Source organism: Sprattus sprattus, assembly GCF_963457725.1.
Source record: "Sprattus sprattus genome assembly, chromosome: 11".
NCBI lineage: Eukaryota > Metazoa > Chordata > Actinopteri > Clupeiformes > Clupeidae > Sprattus > Sprattus sprattus.
This window is the reverse complement of record NC_137909.1, coordinates 26,910,150-26,919,577: the sequence shown is the minus strand read 5'-3', so window position 1 is coordinate 26,919,577 and position 9,428 is coordinate 26,910,150. Positions and strand designations below refer to the sequence as shown.

The following is a 9,428-nucleotide window of genomic DNA, read 5'->3' as shown; positions in this document are numbered from 1 at the left end:
TTATCATTCAGTGCTTGTTGAATTGGCATATGAGGGGTTGTGTGTGTGTGTGTGTGTGTGTGTGTGTGTGTGTGTGTGTGTGTGTGTGTGTGTGTGCCTTTGCTGATTTATTTTTCTGTCTGTGCTCTTTTTTGGTTTTGAAAGCTTCAGTATTTGGACTGCAGTGTGTGTGTGTGTGTGTGTGTGTGTGTGTGTGTGTGTGTGTGTGTGTGTGTCTGAGTGTGAGTGAGTGTCTGTGTCTTTGCATGTATGTGTTTGTGAACATCTATTTGTAGGTATACATGTGTTTGTGTTGTGTTGTGTGAGTGTGAATATGTATGTGTGTGTGTATGCATGTGCATACACAAATATTAATGTTTGTAAATGTGTGTGTGTTTATAGGTGTGTATGTGTGTTTCTATGAGTATGTGTGTGTGTGTGTGTGTGTGTGTGGGGGGGTAAGTATGCATGTAGGCTTGTAGGCTTGTGTCTGTGAGAGTTTGGGTGTGTGTGTGTGTGTGTTTGTATGTGTGTGTGTGTGTGTGTGTGTGTGTGTGTGTGTGTGTGTGTGTGTGTGTGTGTGTGTGTGTGTGTGTGTGTGTGTGTGTGTGTGTGTGTGTACCCCTGGTTCCCGTATGCTCTATCAGGCCGTATATTCTGAGTGGTGTGAGGCTTACGGATGATGACTGGCACTCGTTGAAAAGCATATCCAGCAAGGCAACCATCTGCCACTGAGCACGACAGCATGGCGGGACACACTCAGCCCTGTGTGACTAGAGCCGGGCCTCTCACACTCATACACACACACACACACACACACACACACACACACACACACACACTCATACACACACACACACACACACTCAGCCCTGTGTGACTGGAGCCGGGCCTCGTGCCTTTGGGAGAGAGGAGGCAGCCGCCGAAGCACTGACACACCTCTCCTCGCATCATGCCACCGGGGAGGGACATTCACTTTACCGTTGCGGTATCGTGACAACCTGGGTGACTTTCTATCACTGCATCAGTAAACTGGTGTGTGTGTGTTGGGAAATCTATGAGGAGATAGCAGGTTGCCGGAGAAGCTGTTACATATGAGGTTGTAAAACTGTACTGAGGTCTGGTAAGAGTTGTGTGGTGCTAAGCAAGGCTGGTTTTGGATCAAACATTATTGCTTTCATTGAAAAAAAAAATGCACCAAAAAAAAAGGTGTGTGTGTGTGTGTGTGTGTTCATGTGCAGAATAAAGCCTGCTAGAGTGTATGCGATGGTCCTGAGGAGTGAAGACCTCTGAACAACATCTCTACATAGTTTTCTCGCCCTGACTATTTAAACATGTACACGTGGAGAGACCCACCTACTCCTGACTCCTGCTTGTCAGGCTCCTATAATACGGGTTTATCTACCTATAATATTAGTTGTGCTCTCCCTTATATGTTAATTATATGTATATATATGTCAATTATACTACATCTTTAATATAAACTGTGAGAAGTTGGCACTGGGAGAAGTTAATACAATTACATTGTTTTAAAAGCTTGTTAATGGCATTGCAATCATCTGAGCCTTGGAAGCGTATTTTAATCAGGAAGAAAATGGAGTTGGTTGTGAGGACTTGGCGCCTCCAGTGAGCAGATGGGAGGGCAGAAATCGGGGGAGCTTATGCGCTGGACACTCTCGTGGGAACAAACACATACGCCCATATGTCTGATTTATCCACTGTGTGTGAATGTGCTATTTATATGTGTGGTGTGAATTGGATAGGAAGTACTTTTTTCTCAACCGTTCCAAGCAATAATTGCCATCGCTAACAGTAAGAGTAGTAGTAGGCCCTATTTGCAGTTCTGAAAAGTGGAAAAATATCTGGCCAGTGAGAGATGAGTTGAAAATCCATTTCATCATGCACAGATCTTCTTCAAAGCATGATTCAAAACATGTCTTACATAGACAGAGGTAGCCTACATCCTAATACCTCTATTTTAATGTAATGTCACGCAGAACCCAACCGCTGAATCCAGGCTGCAATGACGAGATTTGCAAGGGGGCCAACATTTTCTAGTGTATTAGATTGGTCTGAGTTACAGTGATGCAGGCATGGACGGACAAAACAGGGAAGAACCAGGTCGAAAATAACACCTTTTAATTTGTAATTTACAAAAAGATCAGTAAGAGACTGAAAGCCAATATTCTGTGACAAATGGTAAATGGACTGCATTTATAAAGCGCTCTTCTACTCATAGAGCACTCAAAGCGCTTTACATATGAATGCCTCAGACATCTACCCATTAATAGCCTACACAAACTACGTCTTTCGCATAGTGCCACGTCGCTTAACACTAAATTACTCTAATTTGATGCAATCAAAAAGTGTCAAACTGTCCTGGTTAGCAACGATAGATGTGAAATTAAAAAACTTAACACGTGAATCCAAAGACAGACTTGGCCAGGGATAAAAATAACTGTCATGGCCTTAAACCGCACACTTTTCTACTGGCGGTGCAATGGGGGCAGGGGGACGGACTGTTGGGGCGGTTTTCGGGCGGTCCCCTGGTGAGTGTGTGTGTGTGTGTGTGTCTGTGATAGTAGATTGGGTTGCCTACAGACAAACGGCCCACTGTTTTGCAGCTTGCTTAAAAAAAATCTTTAATCATTATAACTATTCATTATACTTCATCAATTTTCACCTTACACTTTTTATATATAGTCCAGTGTGAAACTCACGTCTTTAATTGACCAAGTCATTTTTCATCTTGAGAGCCTGTGCCATTACATTATGTTTAGCGGCTGATATTTTAACTTGTATAGACTAGGCTATATGCCAAGGATAGGATTGGGAAATTCCAGTTATTTGAAAATGTTACTTTCTTAATATCAATGCCGTAAAGATGTCAGACGGGCCAGTGGGGAGCCGACCAAATTGTTGACAAATTCTGTGATCACTGTTCGCTGTTTTGGAACATCAAGTTACGTTAAGCCATTTCCTTATAACGGGCATCAATCGAGTAGTGGGGACTACATCTCCCAGAAAACCTTCGCCGTGTTGACTAGCAGTTTTGCACAACGCCACTGAGCGCGCGCTTCTACAACTCAGTCCAAAGGCTATTTAAAAGGATTACACTATTTTGACGTGTACGCATATGGCGGCATTCATGCTTGTTTAAAAGCATGAATTGTTATATTAACGATATAGTTACAAGATCATATTACTTTTAATAAATGTACGTCGTACCGACTGCTATAATAGCAAGTAGCTACCTCCTTGCAAGCGCGCAAGACCTTGCATCAAGGTAACTGTCCTCGGGTCCAGTTGCTTTGAACACTAGCTTTGCTACAGATTCGCCTTGGCAAAAATGATGGCCTTCCCAGAATGGCGGTTGTCCCTGAAGCTAATGGACCAGCCGTCCATCCCCAAGTCAGTGCTGCAGTTTCCCGAGAGCGAGCCCGGGGACGTTCCTCCTGGAGGGTATCGCGTCGCGACGCTGAAGCAGCTCGTGTCTGCGCAGTTACCTGATGCCGTTCCAGACCCCGACCTAATAGGTTGGCAAGTATCCTGTGTACAATGTCAGACCGTGATTGCTCTGTGATGCTACTGCATTACAGTCAGAAACCAATTAAAGTTTGTGTAGGAGTATGGCGCATAATCTCTTGCACGCTATGACACACAATGACCTAGATCACATCACGCTCTGTCCACTTTCCTTAATTATAGGTTTATTCACATCTTAAGTTTCTGAAGTCAAATGTGACCCACTGAATGTTTCCCTGTAGATTTGGTGTACTGTGGCAGAAAGCTAAAGGATGATCTGACATTAGACTCCTATGGGATTGAATCAGGCTCTACAGTGCACATCCTGAAGAAGTCCTGGCCAGAACCTGTGTTCCAACCAGGTAAAGTGTGAGTGATGCGGCCCGTCTCTACTCCTTTTTGTCACCCTCTTTACACCTCTTATATATTACTGTATCCTCTGAGATATATGCATGTTCTTCGTGATACTTTATTACCTTATAGCCTGAGATATATGCGTGTTCTTCGTGATACTATATTACCTTATAGCCTGAGATATATGCATGTTCTTCGTGATACTTTATTACCTTATAGCCTGAGATATATGCATGTTCTTCGTGATACTATATTACCTTATAGCCTGAGATATATGCATGTTTTTCCTGATACTATGTTACCTTAAAGCCTGAGATATACGTATGCATGTTCTTCGTGCCTTTATTTAAGAGCCCGTTGACCGAGCAGCAGCAGCGAGGGAATTCCGTGTTCTGCAAGCAGCCATTCACACAAGCACGGCTTACAGAGACTCGGTATGGAAAACACACATACTCGTCGTACACACACACACACAAACACACACACACACACACACACACACACACACACACACACACACACACACACACACACACACACACACACACACACACAAACACACACACACACACACACACACACACACACACACACACACACACACACACACACACACACACACACACAAACTCACTCACTCACAGGTGAACAAAACTAAACAGTGTGTCTTGGAAACATGTGATGAATTAAGATAGCAACATGGTTTAGGCTCCACTAGTGCTTTGTATGTGTTAGGAACACGTATTTAAAGGTCTTCTGTTCCGCAGGTGTTTAAAATGCTGAATAATAAGGAGTCTTTGGATCAGATCATAGTAGCGACGCCAGGGCTCAGCAGCGATCCTGTTGCCTTGGGTTAGTAGAGCTCAACTATGTTACATTTACATTTAGCAGACGCTTTTATCCAAAGCGACTTACAAGGTGTCCACATTTTACATTTCACACTGATGGCACACTGCAGATCAGAAGCAATTAGGGGTTCAGTGTCTTGCTCAAGGACGCTTCGACAGGGAATGGAACTAGCAATCTTCAGATTACTATACGACTTCTCTCCTTCCTGTACCACTGTCGCCCTGTAGCTGACCATGGGCAGTCCATGTACTTTTAAATGTACTTTTTACATACAACTACAGGACAGACTAAAAGTAGATTCATAAACATCATTTAGAATGAAACATGAAAGTGTAGTACAGCTTATTGGCTAGCATTGCTGTTGTCTAAAAATATTTTTGTTTTCAGGAGTGCTTCAAGATAAAGACCTATTTGTGCAATTCACTGATCCAAACATGCTTGATGTGTGAGTTGGATTACTATTTGAAAAAAATGCTGCCAATACAAGATAATTATTTTGGACATATAGTATGTAACCACAGAAGATATCCAACACTAGACTTTTTGTCATAATACACACATTTGTGATAACAAAGGTATTGCAGTATAATTATAATAATGTAAATATTATTGACAATCCTGTAATCACTGTAGTAAAGTTCTATAGCTTTGCAGTCTTAGTGTGTAACACTCTCCTTCTAATTTCCTAACTGAATGGCAGAAGGAGCAGAGAGAGGATACTTAAATGGCTGTTGTGTATCCTGAATGGAAATATATTCTTAGAGAGAGAGAGACAGAGAGGGAGAGAAAGGGGGAGAGAGGGAGAGAGAGACAGAGAGAGAGGGAGGTAGAGAGGGGGAGGGAGGGGGAGAGAGAGAGACAGAGAGGGAGAGAGAGGGTGAGAGAGACGGAGAGAGAGGGAGGGGGAGAGAGACAGAGAGGGAGAGAGAGGGTGAGAGAGACGGAGAGAGAAGGAGAGAGAGGGAGGGGGAGAGAGAGAGGGAGAGAGAGACAGAGAGGGAGAGAGAGGGTGAGAGAGACGGAGAGAGAGGGAGGGGGAGAGGAGGGAGGGAGGAGAAGAGAGAGAGGGGGAGAGAGAGAGGGAGAAGGAAGTACTGAAATGGTTGTTGTGTGCCCAGGCTGATCAGCGCACACCCAGCTCTTGTGAACGCCATCATCCTGGTGCTGCACTCAGTGGCGGGCAGCGTGCCAGCCCAGCAGAGCGCCTCGTCCTCCAGGAACATCTCCTCAGGTTCCTACGGCGACATGCCAGGTAGGGAAGCACACTCTGTGGGGTGGGGAGGACACAGGCGGTGCTGCCTCAGACATCAGTGGTGCTCAGTGAGGCTATTCAGAGGCACTCATGCTGCTTTTGGGGGAGTTTTTTTAATTTGTATTTATTTATGCGTTTATTTGAAAAGGGACAGTGTACATTGATAAACATTTCCCAGAATATGTAAATGCACCGGAATTAGCTTGGTTAGCTAGTTTTTATTCGTTGTCCCTTGGCATGGCATGACAGAGAGTCAACATTTCTGAAGCCCTTTTGTAAAAAGCGTGGCATTAATAAAGGAAAACATTAAATATCCTAAAGATGGACTTGAATGGCAGTATTGCGGAAACATTTTGGCATTCATGTGGGCCACCTCAAATAAACCGGGTACCCTGTCAGACATTGGCACAGTCAGCCAGTTGAACAAGCTCAGTTGGCAGGCTGCTCATTAATATAAATAAAACCACAACACTAGCTCACAGGCCTGGTGGCGTTCTGGCCTCAACTTCCTGGCTGGCACACTAGCTGCTGACAATATGGCCAGTCCTTTGTCCAAAGAAGAGGATGGATGAAGTACACAAGCAGATCAAGTCTGAAGTGAATGTGATTTATTTGATTAACTGTCCTCTCCTGCACCCTATGTTTAAGTTTATAACCTCATTGCACTTCTGGTACCCTGAAACAAACACTGAACACCACTGAACAATGAATGGATTCAGGCACTGGGCTCTGTAAGGCGCCCTGAGATAATTGCTTTGGCACCATATAAATAAAATTGAATTGAATTGAATTAAATTACATTTAATTATATTTAATTGAACACCATCTGCCTCTTGAATTCCTTTGGATTTTGTCAGACTTTGATGGTGGCATGATCCCACACCACCTGTCTTCGATGGGGCTTAAATGATTGAGCCATACAGTAAATCTGAATCTGAACACATTTTTACTACAGTTAAAAACTCATTCAATTCACTGAATTACATTTGAGGTAACTTTTACGTCTTACAGTGGTTATACTCTGATATAATAATATCCCTGGGAATACGGGGCAAATTTAGCTTGGCAAGTTGTTGACACATTTGAGGCACGTCAAGCACTTAATGTAATGTTCATTGTTTACCAGGGGGATTTCTGTTTGAAGGTTTGTCTGACGATGAGGACGACTTCCAGTCGGTAATCTTTTTGCAGAAAACTCAATTTTTATTCCAGAGGATTACAACCTGTGGTAATGGCATCGGTTTTGTGTAACATAGTAACTCCGGTACATTTCAGGGCAGTCGTGGTGGTCCTTCCACTAGCGCGGGGGCCTCGGCAGGGATGCGTCCGGTGACGCTGGGCTACAGCGGGGCTCTGGGTCCCAGGCCCATCACCCAGAGCGAACTGGCCACTGCCCTGGCCCTGGCCAGCACGCCAGAGAGCAGCGCAGCCACTCCCACTACTGGCCACCAGGTACTGACAGACATCTGGACCATCCAACAGTGGATGCTCTATGACTGAAGCTCATGCATTAGGAAATACAAAGCACTTGAAATGAATCTCTTTCTCTCTGAGGACCTCTATTATAAGGCAACTAAAGTCCTCATTCTCTTTAAATCCATAATGAAGGACCCGTAGTTGTCATGCTCTTAAAACCCTCAGTAAAGGACCAGAGCTTCTCATGTTCTTCAAACCCATAGTAAAGGACCAGAGCTTCTCATGTTCTTCAAACCTATAGTAAAGGACCAGAGCTTCTCATGTTCTTCAAACCCATAGTAAAGGACCAGGGGTCATCATATTCTTCAAACCCATAGTAAAGGACCAGAGCTTCTCATATTCTTCAAACCCATAGTAAAAGACCAGAGCTTCTCATGTTCTTCAAACCCATAGTAAGGGAACAGGAACAGGGGTTGTCATGTTCTTCAAACCCATAGTAAATGAACAGGGGTTCTGACACTCTTCAAACCCATAGTAAGGGAACAGGAACAGGGGTTGTCATGTTCTTCAAACCCATAGTAAATGAACAGGGGTTCTGACACTCTTCAAACCCATAGTAAGGGAACAGGAACAGGGGTTGTCATGTTCTTCAAACCCATAGTAAATGAACAGGGGTTCTGACACTCTTCAAACCCATAGTAAGGGAACAGGAACAGGGGTTCACATGTTCTTAAAACCCATAGTAAGGGAACAGGACCAGAGCTTCTCATGTTCTTTAAACCCATAGTAAGGGAACAGGACCAGAGCTTCTCATGTTCTTCAAACCCATAGTAAGGGAACAGGGGTTGTCATGTTCTTCAAACCCATAGTAAGGGAACAGGAACAGGGGTTTTCATGTTCTTCAAACCCATAGTAAGGGAACAGGGGTTCTGACACTCTTCAAACCCATAGTAAATGAACAGGGGTTCTGACACTCTTCAAACCCATAGTAAATGAACAGGGGTTCTGACACTCTTCAAACCCATAGTAAATGAACAGGGGTTCTGACACTCTTCAAACCCATAGTAAATGAACAAGGGTTCTGACACTCTTCAAACCCATAGTTAGGGAACAGGGGGTTCTGAGGCTGTGTAACCCAGTGGGTGTTCCGTGTTCGTGTTCTGTGTTCCCGCTAGGGCCCCTCCTCAGGTGAGTCTCCTGCACCTGCTGGGACCCCCATCACCAACGACCTGTTCAACCAGGCACTGCAGCAGGCCCTACAGGTGTCCAGCATGTCTTCTCTGCAGGTGAGCTTCATTCCGTTCGGTGGATGGTGCGTGGGCAGTGAAAATACAATACATATGAGGTATACGAAACTGCATATGCATCACGGTTTCAGAAATAAAAAAAACTGCAATTTTTATGGATCGTGTTATTTCAAGGACAGCATTCTCTCTTATCCCGGGCCCAGCTGTGTGAATAGAATACAATATATTTATTTGTTATTGCACAAGTGCAACGAAATTGAGGTGGCAGCTCTCAGACTTGAGTGCAATTGAAAAGTAAAAAACAAAAACAATACAAATATATACAATATAACTATACAGATTTACTCTATAAATACTCAGTTTAAATAAAAACAAGACATATTACACATCATAAAGACAAATACAGGTTAGTTTTGTGCATTGTTTAGTGCAATGATAGCTCTTGTGTGCTCTCTGTGTATGCAGAACCAGTGGCAGTTCCAGCTACAGCAGCTGAGGGACATGGGCATCAGGGATGAGGAGCTGATCCTGCGAGCGCTGCAGGCCACAGGAGGAGACATCCAGGCTGCCCTGGAGCTCATCTTTGCTGGGGGAGCACCTTGAGCCATCCCCCCCCCTCTGCCCCCACTGCCCACGGACACAAGCACCATCCTTACCACGACCAACACCAGTACAACTTACACAAACGCTGCCTCTTGTTGGTTTTTCAAACACTCTTTGTTCTTATCACTTGAGCACGTGAGGAAAGTCGGCCAGTCACTGTAACAGTGCTGTATGTAGCGGGCACCAGTAGCAGTTTCACTACA

General features: G+C 44.2%; 1 protein-coding gene across 1 annotated transcript; it reads left to right on the top strand.

The window, feature by feature from the left end:
- Nucleotides 1-3,328: 3,328 nt before the first annotated feature.
- Nucleotides 3,329-9,225, top strand: ubl7a (ubiquitin-like 7a (bone marrow stromal cell-derived); the record flags this gene model as incomplete). Its single annotated transcript, XM_080848009.1, has 10 exons — nt 3,329-3,515; nt 3,747-3,866; nt 4,210-4,292; nt 4,626-4,710; nt 5,095-5,152; nt 5,826-5,959; nt 7,086-7,135; nt 7,235-7,411; nt 8,551-8,661; nt 9,088-9,225. The coding sequence occupies 10 exons, from the start codon at nt 3,329-3,331 to the stop codon at nt 9,223-9,225; spliced, it is 1,143 nt and encodes a 380-aa protein (XP_080704135.1).
- Between the last annotated feature and the right edge of the window lie 203 nt (nt 9,226-9,428).